Source organism: Leptonychotes weddellii, chromosome 13 (assembly GCF_054177405.1).
Source record: "Leptonychotes weddellii isolate Sample4059 chromosome 13, ASM5417740v2, whole genome shotgun sequence".
In the NCBI taxonomy this organism is placed as follows: Eukaryota; Metazoa; Chordata; class Mammalia; order Carnivora; family Phocidae; genus Leptonychotes; species Leptonychotes weddellii.
In genome coordinates, this window is record NC_138381.1 from 75,353,218 (window position 1) to 75,371,266 (window position 18,049).

General features: G+C 44.8%; 1 protein-coding gene across 2 annotated transcripts in view; it reads left to right on the forward strand.

Annotated features, from left to right (window-relative positions):
- Positions 1–18,049, forward strand: part of TMEM120B (transmembrane protein 120B) — a 44,739-nt gene that overhangs the window by 4,560 nt on the left and 22,130 nt on the right. For both annotated transcript variants that reach the window (XM_081802306.1, XM_081802307.1), the window contains exons 2-3: positions 13,853–13,971; positions 15,694–15,810. In XM_081802306.1, coding sequence (XP_081658432.1) covers positions 13,853–13,971; positions 15,694–15,810 — 236 coding nt within the window. The remainder of the gene's footprint in view (positions 1–13,852; positions 13,972–15,693; positions 15,811–18,049) is intronic.

The window sequence follows — 18,049 nt, forward strand, 5'->3', positions numbered from 1 at the left end:
TTTTTTTTAAGATTTTATTTATTTATTTGACAGAGAGAGACAGCGAGAGAGGGAACACAAGCAGGGGGAGTGGGAGAGGGAGAAGCAGGCTCCTGGCTGAGCAGGGAGCCCGATGCGGGACTCGATCCCAGGACCCTGGGATCATGACCTGAGCCGAAGGCAGACGCTTAACCGACTGAGCCACCCAGGCGCCCTACATCAGATATTTTTTGGGTTCCTAACACTGTGGGCTCCTAAAGTATCTTGAGACCCTTGGCTCTGGAAGGAAACTTTTGAACTTGTGGGGTCTCATTTCATTTGTACAGTGCTTTATATATGCAATAAATATATATAATATAAATATATATGCAATAAAGCACTGTACTATAGATATATAGAAATGCATATATATAATATATTAGTCAGGATTCTTAGTTGCAAGTGGCAGAAACCCCATTCAACTGGCTTTAAGCCAAAAAAAGGAATTTGTTAGCTCATATATTGGGAAATCCAGTGACAAATGGCTTCAGGCCAGGCTAGATCCAGGGGCTCCAATGATGTGTCTGTGTGTGTCTCTCTCTCTGTTTCTTCTTCTTCTTTTTTTTTCCCCCTAAGATTTTATTTATGTATTTATTTTAGAGACGTGTGTGCGTGCGCAAGTTTGGGGGAGGAGCAGAGGGAGAGGGACAAGCAGACTCTGCGCTGAGAGCAGAGCCCGAGGTGGGGCTCAATCCCATGACCCGGAGATCATGACCCTAGCCGAAACCAAGAATTGGACGCATAACCGATTAGCCACCCAGGCACCCCCTCTCTGTTTCTTCTATATCAGCCTTATTCTCAGGCAGTCTCTCCCATGTTGGGGCAACCCCAGGCTGACATCTACCAGCTTAGCAAATCTGGCCAAAACAGAGCATCTTTTCCCTGGTAATTTCAGCAGGAGTCCCAGGGCCAACTCTCATTGTCCCCACGTGGGTCACATGATTATCCCTTACTTAACCAGTAACTGTGGCATGGATTGGCTGGGCCTTGGTTACATGTCTCCGCTGGAGCCCAGGACTGGAGTGAGGGCCACTCAAACCATATGAAATAAAAATGAGGCAGGGATAGTCCTATAAAGGAAAATGAAAATACTGGTAGTAAAAAAAGAGAGAGGGATGCTGGACAGGCATCTTTTGGGGAGTAATAGAAACAGTCTATATCTGTAATTCCCAGACTGTGTCAAGGTACCCCCAAGGAGCTGCATCAAGCTCCTAGTGTCACTATGGGATAATTTCAGTTTTCAAGGGAAACACAATGACATCTGTCATACACCTCTTAAACTGCTAACTTGGGGTATTTCGTACTTGCACATTAGATCACACTACATTCTTTTTGATGATGTCATATCTTTGTAAAGTTAGGTTTTTAATGATCTATGATTAAAATCAAGTACTGTATGAAAATCCATGTGGAAAAAGAAATGAGGTTGACAGTGTCCCATCTGATTCCAAGGTTTGAGAATTTGTGCAGAGCCCAATAGGCACACACATTCCATTAGTAAATAATTTTGGTTATTTCGGAATGAAATAAAAACGGTTTTGTCAATTTCTGCGTATTCTTTTTCCCCCCCAAAAAAGGCTACTGAGTTGTTAGGACATAAATACTTTTCAATTATTTGGCCTGAGGACTGTGGAAAGTGTACTGAGACATGAAAGGCACGGTGAACCAGCAAAGTTTGTGAACCTTTGTTTTATGTCCTGATTGTGGTGGTGTTTACACAATTGTATATATTTGCCAGAATTCCTTGAGTTGTACACCTGAAAATTGATGAATTGATATGTAAATTATACCTCAATAAAACTGATTTTAAAAAAATAAACCAGTATATGGCCTGTTACATATACCTCATCTCCTAACCTCTTCACAGCTGAGGAAACTGAGATACAAACAGCTTATATGACTTTGCTAAGAAGTGACAGACTCTGGGTATAAAGAGTTTAGGTTATCCTGCCTCCCAAATGTCTGACACCCATGTCTAATACCCGCACTTCCTGCTCCTGTAACAGACATCACGAATCAATCCTGGCACATGACTCAGAATTCTTTCCAATGCAGAATTGATGCTGTTTCGGTGAAGTCAACTTGCCATCCTTAGTGATGTTTTCATGGTGATGAGTCTTAGTGAAGTATACTCAGCATCCAGAAATCTTTATTTGAACTCGATTCCTTGGAAAGAGAATTATATAAATGTAATCTCTCAGAAACTTCCAATAGAGAGAAGCGCTGCTATCAGACACCACATTTTGGTGCATCCTACTGGGTTGCCCACCAACTTGCAATGCTTCTGGGCCGGACCCCTGTCTGAAAAAGGCCATGAGATTCCATTGCTGGCAATTCTTGCAGTACACGTGGACTCAGGTTCTGGATCTTGTGATTTAGCCAAGTCGTACCGAGCAGACATTTCCAGATGTTTCACAGCTGCGCCAAGACCTGGAATCATTAACCTCATTTTCCCACTGGGGCAGAGCTTGGGGCCTCAGAGAACAGGAGAGGCAGCAGATTGCCTAAGCCTCCACCAGAAACCCACTTGTTTGTGTCTTCTACACGTGGTGTAAAAGGATGGTAATTAGCCGTGTAGGAAAGGAGGGATGGGCATCCCAGCTCACAGAGCCAATGTTAGCGCTTCTCTCTCTCTCCCTCTCTTTTAATTCATCCTACATGTTTAGAAGTAATACATAGCCGCAAAGTTAAATATTCAAGTAGAGATGTTCAAGAATTTTCAGAACTCTTGTTTGTAACAACTAAATACTGGAAACCTAGTGTTCTTTCAAACGGATGATTCCACTGAACATCCGTAGAGTGGGGTATGATGAGCAGAATGAATAAACTAGAGCTACATGTGTCAACATGGATAAATGTTTTTAAAAGAAGAGCAACATTGAGTGGAAAGTTGGCAGAGACATATATACAGTATGACATGTATGATAAAATTAAAACCATTCAAAACAATACTATGTATTGCTTGCTGATACATGTTTATATAGTACAGGGGAGTGATATGGGCCAGATTCAGTATAGTGGAGATTGGGCAGGGCCCTGGTGAAAAGCAAATGACTCTCCCAGAAGGGTCTCACTCAAAGGAATTCAAAGGGACTATTTGCAGAGGTGTGGCAATTTAAGGGTGAGGCCCCTAGAGTTGGGGCCAGTCCTGTTCCTAAAGGGGTAGAGGGAGGGGGGCCATCACCAGAGCTTGGCCAAAGCTTGTTGCTGGGGAAGGAGAGCTGCAGAACAGGAGCTGTAATGGTTGAAGGCTGCAGCAAAACAGAAGAGGCAGGAAGAACGGGATGCTGTGCATCCCATAGGCTAATCCCAAGTGGGAGTCAGGGTAAGGGAGTCCAGGGAATGCAGTCCATAGGGGTCAGCCTCCTCGGGCACAGAGAAAGAATTGATCTGGGGTGAGCATGGGAGCAGAAATAACCAGCAAAGGGGTTCCCCTCTTAGGGGGCTTTTTTTTTTTTTTTTAAGATTTTTATTTATTTGACAGAGACACAGCAAGAGAGGGAACACAAGCAGGGGGAGTGGGAGAGGGAGAAGCAGGCTTCCCGCTGAGCAGGGAGCCCGACGCGGGGCTCTATCCCAGGACCCTGGGATCGTGACCCGAGCCGAAGGCAGACGCCTAACGACTGAGACACCCAGGCCCCTCACTTAGGGGGCTTTTAACTCTTTGCGTACTACTATTATTTCTTAAACTGAGGGTGAGAATATGGGTGCTGATGTTTATTGTCTATCAGTTATATGATTTTCTGTCTTTTTTTGTATGCCTGAAATACTTCATAATAAAATGAGCAGGAGACCAAAATGTAACCCAACAGTACCAAAAGGCTTATAAAGAAAAACAGCTCTGGGGCACCTGGCTGGTTCAGTCGGAAGAGTATGCGACTCTTGATCTTGGGGTCATGATTTCGAGCCCCATGTTGGGTATAGAGACTACTTAAATAAAACTGAAAGAAAAGACAAAAGAAAGGCAGCTCTGTAGGTTCACTGTCAATCATTTACATGATTATGACCATGCAGATATTATTTACTGCAGAATCGAGTAGTGTACTATGCTTGTATTTTCTCTTTTGCAGATTTTAACTAAATTTATATAGTTAGCATTTGATTCTTTACTGGCAATGCTTGCTTATAATTATCCTCTTTTTTTACGTCCTAAAGCTCCATCCTTAGATACTCTATCAAGTGTGTTTCTTTACTTTGGCCTTGAACTAGACAAGTTAGGGGATGGGGGGTGGGGAGGTTAGCTTTGTGCTCCCGAATGGAGTCTTTTCTTTCTTTCTTCTGCAGCTGCTTGTCTGCTTTGGTGCCCCCAGCACTCTGGGTTATTTTTAGAGGTAGCAACTCGATGTGGGAGTCAATCACATTTAATAAGCTGGTACTCCCTGCACCAGTTGCAGAGTGTGGACTCCCTGTGTTTGGTGTTTCCCGTGTTCCAATCCACCGCTGCCAAGTTTAGAAATAGAAATAGTGGTTTGGCAGTTTGTCATTTTCTTTAAAAGTTAAACATACATTTACCATATGACCAGTAATTCCATTCCTAGGTATCTACCCAAGAGAAATGAAAATATGTCTGCACAAAGATTTGTACATGTTCATGGAAGTATTATTTATAATAGCCAAAAAGTGGAAATAACTGGAATGTCTGATAACAGGTGAATGGATAAACAAAGTGTGAAGCATCTATACCAAAGTTTCATTGTTAAGTAGCAATAAAAGCAGAATAACACGTGCCCCCCCCATCCGAAAGTACAGCCTTCCAGTGAAACCTTTCATGAGTCAGAATGGCGTAAAGTGAAGAGTATCCCCTGCTTTACGAAAGGTCGAGTCACACCACTGCTTTCTCGAAAGACCTCTATTAGTACCTGTTTTTGCTAACCAAAAGAGATCCGAAGAGGATTTTCACTTTTATGAAAAAAGCCATTACCTTACTAATGGCGGTCTTTCATAAAAGCAAAAGCAAAATGGCATAACGGGAACTTTCAGGAAGCAGGGATCCTTGTGTATGCTACAACATGAATAAACCTCAGAAACATGATGCTGAGTGAAAGAAGCCAGACCCCAAACCACATATGGTATGACTCCATTTATATGGACTATCCAGAAAAGACAAATCTATAGGGACAGAAGGTAGGTTAGTGGTTGCCAAGGGGCTGGAGGGAGGGGTGTGGGGGGAGCAGCGATGTTGTCACAGACGTGAGGGATCTTACTGGGTGGTGAAATGTCCTAAAACTGGCTGTGCCAATAGCTGGATAACTGGGTAAATATATAGGCATCACTGAATTGTACACATAAAATGAGTGAATTTTATGGTATGTGAATTATACCTCAAAGCTGTTAAAAAATGATGGCTTAGGTTTTTGGTTTGTAGAAAAAAACACCCAATTTGATTGTTCAGAGATCTACATTTTGGGGTGCCTATTTAGTTAGTGGCTTGATGAAGGATTCATTCGACAGGGCTCCAAGTCTTTGTTTTTGGTGTCTTTAGGATGATAGTGCCCAGAGCAAGAGGTTGGTGATAATGAGTCCCAAGATTTGTGGCATCTGTTCTTACCTGGTGTGATTAACTTTGCCCAGAAGGAAAACTCTGTGCTTTGGCATTTTAATCTAGATTCTGACACTTGCCTCTGAAATGAAGACCTTCAATCCAAACTGGCAAAGCCAAACCAAATAAAACAGGATTTATTTGTTTGTGTAATTAGGAGGCCAAAGGTATACTATCTTCAAATATGAGTCGATCCAGGGGCTCAAATGAAACCATCAAGGCTCAGCCTTCATCTGCCTCTGCCCTGTTTTCCCATCAGTTGGATTCATGCTCAAGCAAGACAGCTCCATTAGCTCTGGGCTCACATGAGCTCTTCCTCCTTCAAACTAGTGGAAGAAGAGCTTCTCTTTTTCAGCAGTTCTGGTAAAAACTATCCCCCCGCCCCCCCCCCCCAGCAACTGAGATTTGTTGGTTTTGAATGCCTGTCCCTGAATTAGCCAGTTGGGTCTGGAGGCTGATACTCTGGCCAGGCCCAGGTCATATGCCCTGGAACCTACGGCAGGTTCAACCCCATTCCTAGCCAGATTTCAGTAACTGAGTGTGGGGAGGGCTGGATTTCCAAAGAAACTGTGGAGACATTAACCAGAAGGGGAATATCTACCTAGTTGGCAAAAACAACAGAAGGCTTCCATATGGTGACCAGTTCCTTTTGAGGCTACAGGTTCAAGGCTGACTGGATGAAAGCCAGGATTGGATTGCTGCAGTGTGGCTCATCCTGTCCCTGGAAGAAGCATTTCAAAGCACAGGTCTAATTGAGGGTCTTCTGGAGACACCCTCATGTGCAGAGAATAGCCAGGGATTCCAAGGGAGGACAAGAATTGTATTCCCCACCTCCCAGAACCACCCCGTGGACAGTCCATCAAGAAACAGCTGTTGTAGGGGTGCCTGGGTGGCTCAGTTGTTAAGCGTCTGCCTTCGGCTCAGGTCATGATCCCAGGGTCCTGGGATCGAGCCCTGCATCGGGCTCGCTTCTCCCTCTCTCACTCCCCCTGCTTGTGTTCCCTCTCTCGCTGTGTCTCTCTCTGTCAAATAAATAAAATCTTAAAAAAGAAAGAAAGAAAGAAAGAAAATGAAAAGCACTGTAAAAAAGAAAGAAAGAAAGAAACAGCTGTTGTAAAATGGTGCAGCTGGGAAAATGGTATGGTGGTTCCTAAAAAAATATTAAATGTAGAATTACTATTTGATCTAGCAATCCCACTTCTGGGTATATACCCAAAAGAACCGAGAGCAGGGACTCCAAACAGGTACTTATACTCCCAAATGGTCATAGTAACATTACTCACAATAGTCAAGATATGGAAGCAGCCCAAGTGTCCATCGAATGATGAATGGATAAAGAAGATGTGGTAGATATATATACAATGGAATATTATTTAGCCATAAGAGAATGAAATCTTGCCATTTGGAATGATGTGGATGGAGCTAGAGGGTATTATGCTAGGCAAAATAAGAGAAAGACAAATACCTTATGATTTCACTCATGTAGAATTTAAGAAACAAAACAAGCAAAGGGGGAAAAAAGAGGCAAATCAAGAAACAAACTCTTAACTATAGAGAACAAACTGACCATTACCAGAGGAGAGGGGAGGGGGAGAGGGGTTAAATAGGTGATGGGGATGAAGGAGGGCACTTGTGATGAGCACCTGGTGATGTATGGAATTGTTGAATCACTGTATTGTACACCTGAAAGTAATATAACACTGTATATTAACTAACTGGAATTTTAAAAAATGTAATCACTTATCTCCCCTTGCCCCCCAAAAAGCTCCCTGCATTTTCTTCCCAAAATATTTCTGAGAAGTCAGACATAAATTATGAAGAACTAGAAGGGTTCACATGTTGTATGATTCAGTTAAACTATATTCTCTTCTGTTTGGCTTTCAAAAAAAAAAAAAAAGACAATACATGTTTCTACTTATGTAAAGTATCTAGAGGGTCAAATTCATAGACAAAGTAGGATTGTGGTTGCCAGGGGCTGGGGAAACAAAGTGGAGTTATTATTTGATGGGTTTGGAGTTTAAGTTGGGATGATGAAAAAGTTCTGGAGATGGAATGGTGGTGATGGTTTCACAATGATGTGAACATATCTAATACCACTGAATTATACACTTAACATTATTATTTTAATTTTTTAAAAAGATTTTATTCATTAGAGAGAGAGCACGAGCAGGAGGGGCAGAGGGAGAAGCAGACTCCCTGTTGAACAGGGAGCTCTGTTCGGTCCTCAATCCCAGGACCCTGAGATCATGACCCAAGCCGAAGGCAGCTGCTTAACCGACTGAGCTACCCAGGTGCCCCTACACTTAAAATTATTAAGATGGTAATTTTATATGTATTTTATTAAAATTAGGGAAATTTTAGAAATTTTGAATGATTAAAATGGTAAATTTTATGTTATATGTATTTTACCACAGAGAGAATAAGAGGCAGCTGTCTAGAGAAAAGTTAGAATCCAAGAAATGAATTGGTAACCTTTCCTACTGCTTGTGGGACTGGTATGAGGGAATCAGCAGAGTCTGGGCGTGGGCGAGGAATGCCCTGGAAATGGAGAGTATGTCACACTAAGGGCCCTGTTTCTGACCCCCCCACACACACCTCCCCTCCAGCCCCACATTGTCCTCCTCATAGCTGACAAATCTTCAGTCTGGAACCAAAGACAAGAGTGGACCAGATGTATGGTCTCCAATATAAGATGTCCCCTGGGAAGTGGCTCTAGCTGGTAGCAGAGAGAAAGAACCAGAGGGGAGCCGGAGTGACTCCATATGCCAGGGGACAAAATTGTGGGAAGGCTCACGGACTTCCTATCCCTACCTGGTCTGATGTCTTAGGATGGAGCAGAAAATATCACCAGCAGAGATCAGAGAAGTGCCTGTAGAAAAGTAGATGTCATTGAGTGTTGGTGAGGTGTCCAAAGCTGTCATAAGCTGTGGGTAGGAGTGTACAGCCATTCTGTGGGCAGTTTGCCAAGATCTATTAAAACTAAAAACAAGGCTGTGCACTCTGACCCAGCAATCCTTCTTCTCTTCCCGAGAGAGATGCTTGTGTGTATGCCTGTGAGGATGTTAGTCAATGTTGCATTGTTGGTTATAGGCAGAGACTGGAAACAACCTAAATATCCAGCAATAGAATGGCTCAGTAAGCCGTAGTATGTCCATAGCATGAAATGTTCCATAGCACTAAAAAGAATGAAGTGTATCTATACATTCTTATGTTGATAGATCTTCAAGACATATTGTTGAGTGAGAAAAAGAAACTTGTGGAATCCTATCTAAATTCTGATACTGTTAATATATTTTTAAAAATCAAAAGTATGTACTTTATGGTATAAGCTAAGCAGCTATAACAAAGAGACCCCAAATTTAAAAAAAAAAACAAAAGGCTTAAATGAGGCAGCATCTTTCTCACATAACGGTCCAAAGGGAGGTGTGGTCCAGGGTAAGTGGTGTTCGGTTATGTGTTGCTATGTAAAACAACAATAATTACGTTTTGCTCTTGGATTCTTGGGGTTAGGAGTTTAGACAGAGCGTGATGGGAATGGCTTGACTGTGCTCTGCTCTGTGGTGTCAGGGGCCTTCGCTGGGAAGTCTCGAATGGCTGGGAGTAACTTACATGGCTGTGGCTAGAATCGTCTGGAGGTTCTTTGCCCACACATCTGAATGTTTGAGCTGAAACGACAAGAATGTTTGTCTTAGTTGAGACTATTGATCAGAGTGCCTACATGTGACTTCTCTATGAGGTTAGGGTTTCCGTACAGCATGGTGGCCTCAGGGTAGTTGGACTGTTTGCTCTAAAATCAAGTGTTCCAGGGGCGCCTGGGTGGCTCAGTCGTTGGGCATCTGCCTTCGGCTCGGGTCATGATCCCGGGGTCCTGGGATCGAGCCCCACATCGGGCTCCCTGCTCAGCGGGAAGCCTGCCTCTCCCTCTCCCACTCCCCCTGCTTGTGTTCCCTCTCTCGCTGTGTCTCTCTCTGTCAAATAAATAAATAAAATCTTTAAAAAAAAAAAAAATCAAGTGTTCCAGCAAATAAGGCAGAAGTCACATGGCCTTCCATGACTTTTTTCTCAGAGACTGTAGTGTTGCTCCTGCCGTATTTTATTGGTCAAACCAGCCACAAGCCTGTCTATATTTAAGAGGTGGGAACAGAGATCCCACCTCTGTCTGTGAGGAGTGCTGAAGGATGGGCGATCGTGTTTTAACACCATCACAAGTGGGAAGCTCTGTCACATGAGGTCAGCCGAGGTTGGTTTGGCTGGGGGAAGGGACACTGGGCTTTGCCATTGACATCATGTGGCTTCCATCTCTGGTTTCAAGGTAACTGCATCTGTTGTCGCCATATCCCAGTCAGGAAAAGGGACAGTGGAGGGCAAGCAGCTCCTTATAAAGATGTGGTTCAGAAATTCGACACATCACTTCTACCTGCACCCATTTGGCTGACTCATCCTGCTGCTACACATAGCTGCAAGGGAGGCTGGGAAATGTCTGTTACTGGATGGCCATGTGCCCAGCTACTACTCATGGGGTCCCGTTACTAAAGGAAGTAAAGGAGACTAAGTATTAGGGACAATTCATTTTTGCAGCAGTGTGTATTTTTCATATATATGTATATATATTTATGTGCATATAGGTAGAAATAGGTCTATATAGAATATAGAAATGCATAGGTAAATAGACTACAGTCTGGAAAAATACATAGACAAAAGTCTAGAAGAAAGTGGTAACTGTAGTTACCTCTGGAGAAAGGGGAGAAGACAGGATGCGGGATATTCATAGCCGACTCCAGCCATAGCTGTAGCGTTTTAATTTTTTTTTTTTTAAGATTTTTATTTATTTATTTGACAGAGAGAGACACAGTGAGAGAGGGAACACAAGCAGGGGGAGTGGGAGAGGGAGAAGCAGGCTTCCCGCGGAGCAGGGAGCCCGACGCGGGGCTCGATCCCAGGACCCTGGGATCATGACCTGAGCTGAAGGCAGATGCTTAACGACTGAGCCACCCAGGCGCCCCTGTAGGGTTTTAATTTTTAACAAGGATAATGTCTTCATGTTTTACTTAAGAAATTAAATATTAATTTAAATCCAAGAGGGCCTGGTGAGCATCTGGCTGCTGATGTTGCAGTCTTGGTCTTATCTTTCTGTGGTGGGACGCAGCACCAGAGTGTGCCAGGAGGTCGCATAGCCCTTTATCTTCAGGAACCTCTGCTGCTGTTGCTGGAGACTCTTGGTTCAGAGGCCCCACCTTCTCAAAGCCTATATAATTTGCTCGGGATCTCTCTGCCCCATCCTTCCTGTCCCGTTCTGGAGGGTTTCCTTTATTACGAGCAGATTAGTTGAACATAGGACGGTCGAGGAATTCAAAAGGGAGTAAATCGCAGCCTCCCTCTCCACAGATTACTTGTTAATTACAGATAGAAAGCTGGTCACTGTAAATGGAGAAAGCAGTGGGCAGCAAGCAATCAAAGTTAACATCACAGACACTGTGTCCCTCCTGATAGGAGACACTGAGGACACAGCATCACTTTAATGGCATTTCTGTCCCAAATGCATATCCAAAATTCACTCATGAGGAAATATCTGACAAACCGAGATGGAGGGACATTCTTCAAAACAACTGGACTGAACCCTTTAAAAATGTCCATGTCATGAAAGATGAAGAAAAGTCGAGGAACTGTTGTAGACTAAAGGAGCCTAAAGAGATACGATAATCTGATCATTGTACTATGGACATATAAGAGAATGTCGTGTTCTTTTTTTTTTTTTTTGAAGATTTTATTTATTTATTTGACAGAGAGAGACACAGCAAGAGAGGGAACACAAGCAGAGGGAGTGGGAGAGGGAGAAGCAGGCTTCCCGCGGAGCAGGGAGCCCGATGCGGGGCTCGATCCCAGAACCCTGGGATCATGACCTGAGCCGAAGGCAGACGCTTAACTGACTGAGCCACCCAGGCGTCCCGAGAATGTCGTGTTCTTAGGAAACATGCACTGAAGTATTTAAGAGTAAAGAAGCATGTTGTCTACGACCAACTCCCAAATGGTTTAGAAAGGAGTAGGCAGGGGCGCCTGGGTGGCTCAGTCGTTAAGCGTCTGCCTTCGGCTCAGGTCATGGTCCCAGGGTCCTGGGATCGAGTCCCACATCGGGCTCCCTGCTCAGTGGGAAGCCTGCTTCTCTCTCTCCCACTCCCCTTGCTTGTGTTCCCTCTCTTGCTGTGTCTCTCTCTGTCAAATAAATAAATAAAATCTTTAAAAAAAAAAAAAAAGAAAGGAGTAGGCAAACCTTTTTTGGCAGAAAGGCTAGGGAATGAGGATTCTAGGCTTCGGCGGGCCATATGGTCCATGTCACAACTACTCACTATGCTGCTGCAGCGCCAAAGTGGCCACGACGGGATGTAAGTGAACGGGTGTGGCTGTGCTCCGGGAAAGCTTATTTATGGATACCGAAATTGCAATTTCATACACTTCTCACGTGTCGTGAAGTAGTCTTCTTTTGATTTTTTTTTTTTCAACCAGGCAAAATCCATTTGTAGCGTACTGCCCATACAAAATCTGGTGGCTGGCGATTTGGCCTGTGGGTTGTCGTTCACTGATGCCTGATACAGAAAAAGAACACACACACGCACACACACACACAGGATAAAGCAAATATGTATGGCATAATGCCAACAGTTAGTGAATCTGGGTGGAGGGTATAGGGGGGTTCTTTGTATTCTTCTTAAAATTCTTCAGCAAGTTTGAAATTTTTTTTTTTTAAGATTTTATTTATTTATTTGACACAGAGAGAGACAGCGAGAGAGGGAACACAAGCAGGAGGAGCGGGAGAGGGAGAAGCAGGCTTCCCACCGAGCAGGGAGCCCGATGCGGGGCTTGATCCCAGGACCCTGGGATCATGACCTGAGCCCAAGGCAGTCGCTCAACCAACTGAGCCACCCAGGCGCCCCTGAAATTATTTAAAAATAAAAAGTTACATGAAAGACATGATTTTCCTCTCCAGGGACCCAGGAAGGAGAGAGTGAGGATGCTGTGCGAATTCAGGGGACCAAGCCTTCTCATCTCGGGGTCAGGGGAGACTTGCTCATAGTGTCCTTTGATGTTGTTCCTAATTGTTATCTGTTCACTTCATTGCCTTCACTTCTTTATTTTCTGGCTTGACTGTCAAATCTAGAGACCCCGCTTGGCAGCTATGAGCGTTTAGGCTCTGGTCTCACCCTTTGACCATCCCCTTTTTTTCTCCTCCCTCTGGTAAATACATTTCTCCACCACCCAAGAAAACAGACACTTTAAATCTGTTCATTGGATTTTTTTTTTTTTTAATTTCATGGTCCCTGTCCCTCATATTATTTCCTCTACATTGTTGGTGCTTGTCTTAGATTATCAGAACTCTAGAGGGAAGGGGCTGTTTCTGAGCATATGCTGTAATGTTCGGGGAGGTGTGCTGGGGCAGCATGATCAAGAAGTTACTGTGTTCATCCTTCTTGCCTTAAGGTGAAGTCTCTTGTATTTCCCCAGGCCTTGTGGCCCTGAATGGTTATTTCCAAAGCCTGGGGTAGGGAGGGCTGGCTTTAAGGGAAGCGATGTGTCCTTTTCTTAGTTGACTTAGCAAGAACTCTCTTCATTGCCAGGATCAGAAACCCAAATCAAACTGGCCTAAGTGAAAAGGAATTTATTAATTCATATCACCAAGAGCATTACATTCAGACCTGGTTAGATCTAAGGGCTGAATTGATGCTGTGAGAATTCTATCTCGTACTGCATTGCAGTTCTGTTTTCCTGTTAGGCTTCATTTGTTCAGCAGCCCCAGGTGCGCTTTCTACCAGATTAGCAAACCCAGAAGAAGGAGGGCATTTCTAAACCAATACTTCTAAACCAGAGTCCCAGGGCTGACTCTCACTGGCCCAGTTTGAGCCATGTGTCTACCTCTGAATCAGTCAGTGGCTAGGGCATTGGAGGATACTCATTGGCCAGGTGTGGATCACATGACTGCTATTGGCATGGAGACTGTTAGCCCTACTCAAACCATCTGGACCAAGAAGAGGTTGACAAGAGGTGGCCTCTCAGAGGCATATTTGGTTGCTGTTGCTATTAGGAAGGATGGAACCTGGGTAGGAAAAAAACATTAGTTCCGTACATAAGCACCGTGCCGTGCTGCCTTCCCGAATTCCAGTCCTGGTTGTCTAAGCCACATCTTCCGTAGTAGTAGTTGCATCATCTTAGCTGTCAGACTGACTTGCACAGTCACATCCAACTATGAAAAGCGACCCATTCACATTCTCCCATACACCCTGCTTGGGCTCCTCCATCCCTCAGGAAACCCACAGGATCTACAAGCAGAAGCTGGAGGAGCTGACCTCACTCCAGACTTTGTGTAGCAGCTCCATCAACAAGCAGAAGACGCGCCTGAAGGACTTGAAGCACACACTCCAGAGGTAGGCGAGGCTACAGCTCCCTGGGTTTTAAGGGACAGAAACCCAACTCAAAGCTGGCTTAAGCAGAGAATGGAAATTTTAATGGAAAAAAACCAGGAGTAGCTTCAGACATCACTGGATCCAGGGGTCAAAAGGTGTTTTTAGGAATCTGTTTGTTTTTTTTTTCTCCCCCCCTTCTAAATTCTGCCGTCCTCTAGATTGGCTTCACCCTCAGGCTGACTGTCCCCTTCTGGTCACCGAGATGGCCACCAGCAGTGCCAGACAAATATCTTCCGGACTTACATCCTCCAGCCTTCCTTCCTATTGGTTTAGTTCCACTGACAGAATAACTTGTTTTTCAGTACAAGTTCTGGGTGTGATCCTAATTGGTGGGTATTGGTCACATGGTTATTTGTGAACCAATCACTGAGACTCTGGTTAGGCAAGACTAGGTCATATGCTTAGTTTTTGGACCTGGGGGATGGGACAGCCTTACTGGAACTATATGGAGGGGGAAAGAGGATGAGAGGTAGTTTCCCAGAGGAAAGTTGTTATAGGTCTTTGGTGTAGGTGGTAGGAAGTCTGGCATCCCCAGGGGGAAATACTTAAGTTCACGACTTTGTTCAGTTCTTGAGGCCAAGATCATAAGTTCACCTCCCAATCCTCATGTCTTCATGGTTTGGAAAGTGCTCTCATCCCCTATAGGTAGAAGGAGTCCAGTGGATGCTGTGACCCCAGGCAGGCAAGGAGACCGAGGCTCTGAGTGGCTTATCCCAGTTGACTTAGCTAAGTCTCCATACCATAGTGTGTAACTCCTGGTCAATTCTTCCCTTCCCTTGTGGACAATTTTTGCAAACGTTACTGATTATATCCCTAACCTTGGCTGACCATTTTGGAAATGGAGGTCCATTAGTCATGGGGTAAGAGTGTGGATGGTTCCATGTAATGACATCGCCACTCTTGGAAAAACACATCTTACTGATGGTAAGACTCAACAGTCTTTATCAGTCTAGGATTTTTCAACCCTGGCACTGTTGATAATTCTGCTGCAGGGTCTGTCCTGTGCATTCTAGGATGTTTAGCAGCATCCCTGGCCTCTATCCCCTAGATGCCAGTAGGACCTTCCACCCCCTGTTTGACAAATAAAATGTTCCTAGATGTTGCCAAGTGTCCCCAGTTGAGAACCAGTGGGTTAGAAGGTTGACCCATAGAAGACACACCTACTATTCTGAGAGGGTGTCCACTGGCTTGTTTTTCTAGTTTTGAGAGTTAAATATCACCAAGGAAAAACAGACAGTGATCGATCAGTTGGCTGCCAATACTTTTAAAGCACTTTCCTGTCTGCCCTTCTAGTAATCTTCAGTCTCTTCTTTTAGAAGAGTAAGAAGCATGGTATTGCCTGTAGAAGTCCATTGAGCTCATACTGTGTATCAAGGATCATTCTAAATGTGTTACATTTAGTGTACTCACTTAATCCTCACAACAGTATTGTCCATGAGGTAGGCCTGATGCTACCCCTGTTTTTCAGGTATGGAAAATAAGGCAAAGTGGTGAAAGGACTTTCCCAAGGTCACAAGGCTAGCAGGGACCCAGTGTCAAACCCACAGGGTGCAGAGGGAGAATTGAGGTTGCAAGAAGCATTGAGATAGAAAGTTGGGAGGGCAGTGCCCCGAGCTCCCAGATTCTTCCTCCAGTCTGAGTAACACCCCTGCTTCTCCTATGCCTGCACCTCTGACCAAACAGGTACAAGAACCATGCCAGTCGGGAGGAGGCAGAGCTCATTCAGCAGATGAGTGCCAACATCAAGGAGCGGCAGAACATCTTCTTCGACATGGAGGCCTACCTGCCCAAGAAGAATGGGTAGGAGCTGGAAACCTAGCGCACCCCTGCTGCAGGCAGACGCCCAGGCCTAGAGGGCCTGGTCTGTGTGACTCCCACCTCCCTGCTGGGGCTTGAGGTTGAGGGGAAAGGAGGGAAGCAAGGGCAGGAAAGAGAAGGAGGCTTCCTCATACGTTCCTCCATGGAACAGGAGGTTGATCTCAGCGTGACCTTCCCGGGAGGGCTTGTGCAAGGAACCAGATACAAGATCTGGTTTCCAGCACCTGCCGCGTGCCTGGTGCCACCCGAGGTTAAGAGGAAAGATGTTTTCTCCCAAAGAACAAACATGGATTTATTTTATTTTTATTTTAAATTCCAGTATAGTTAACAGACAGTATTGTATTAGTTTCAGGTGTACAGTAGGCTGATTCAGCACCTCCATACATCACCCAGTGCTCATCACAACAAAGCCCTCCTTCATCCCCATCACCTAGCTCACCTGTCCCTTCACCCCCCTCCCCTCTGGTAACCATGAGTTTGTTCTCTGTAGTTAAGAGTCTGTCTCTTGGTTTCTCTCTCTTGTTTTCCTTTGAGAACAAACATTTATTGAGTGCCTGCTGTATGCCTAGCATTGTGCTGGGGGCTCTTGAATTGTCTACAGCTTGGTGAGTCAGACCCAGGTGTCCAAATTCTACAAGGTTCAAAGCCATTAGGGGGTGTTTTGCTCAGGTGGCTCAGCCCAGGTTTGGATGTGAACACTCTGACTCCAGAGCTTGTGTTTGTTCTGTCTTCCTCCTTTGAAGAAGTCCCATTTCCTCCCTCAGGTGACATCACTGCCACCTGTTCCAGAGTGAGATCGGACAGTGTTGTATCGAAACCCGAGGCGGGCTGCTGAGTGCTCCCATCACTTCCCTGTGGCCCTTTCTCCTGGTTTGGCCTAGCGCCGAGTCAGAGCCCCCGTCAGGCCCTTTTACACTTGAAGCCATTCCTCTTGGCTTCTCCTCTTTTGCCGTATTTGGTGAAAACCTCCCTGAGTTGGGTGATGATAATTTTCCATAGAATGAAACCGCATGACCCTTTTTTACAGTGTGGCTCAGATCCGCTCTCCCAGCTCCAGCCTCCTGAGTCCTCCGTGCGTTTTACATCGGTTGGCAATCTTTGGGTTACAAGTGACAGAAAACCCAACTCAAAGTGCTTACGAAAAATAGGCGATTTATTGGCTCATGTAACTTAAAGGTGCAAATGTTGCTGTGGGTCTGGCTGGATCCTGCTGCTCAAATGATACTGTTAGGCTCGGTCTCTCAGTGAGCTTTCCTTTTACTTCCTTGGCCATGTGTGTCTTGTTCTTAGGGAGACTTTCTCTACAAGCTGGCCCCGGGAGCTCTGGGTTTGCCTTCTGCCGGCTTAACAATTCCAGTAGAGAAAGCGTCTTTGTTTCTTAGTAGTTCTGGGAAAAGTTCCCAGGACTGAGTCTCATTGGCCTGTGACCAGTGTGTCACATGACCATTATTGACCCAATCAGGAGGATGCAGTGCTTTGATTGGCTAAGCCTGGGTCATGTGCCTTACCCTAGGACCTGAGGGGAAAAGAGATTCTCTGAAGGAAAATGGCCCTGCTCTTTCAGGAAGTGGGGACTGTATCGCTAGCCGAAAAAAAAATAGGTAATTCTTTTTACACCTCTACTCCAGTTACACCAGACCAGAAATGCCCCTAGAATTTATTCAGAGCTAGAAAGAAGACTTTTTTGTTTGCTTTCCTCCTCTAACCTTCTACTCATCCTTCAAAGCCCAGTTCAAATGTTAGCAACTCAGTGAAGCCTTTCCAAAACCCCTCTCCCTCTGTGGAATTAAACCCTTCCTCCCCGAGATTTCATAACCCTTTACTTGCACCTTTGTTAGTGATGTTAGAGTACAGACTATCGTAACAAAAGCCCAACAATACAGGGGCTCAGACAAGGGGGAGGTTTCTCTTCTCATACATAGCAGTCCAGAGGTGAGTGAACCAAGAGCGGAGGGCTCATGGGGTCATCTAGGGACTCGGGGCCCTTCCAACTCCCAACTTGTTGCTTCACCACCCTTCAGGGAGTTGTCCTCATCTGCATGGCCAAAGCTGGCTCATACTGTCACATGGGCCGGAAGTGGAGGGCAAGCAGATACCTTTTTACCAAAAAAAAAAAAAAAAAAAAAAGTTTGCCATTTCCCGGTGAAGCCAAAAACACACATATTCTATAATCCAGAAATTCCGGTCCTGTCTGTCTGTATAGCCAATGGAAATGAGTGCT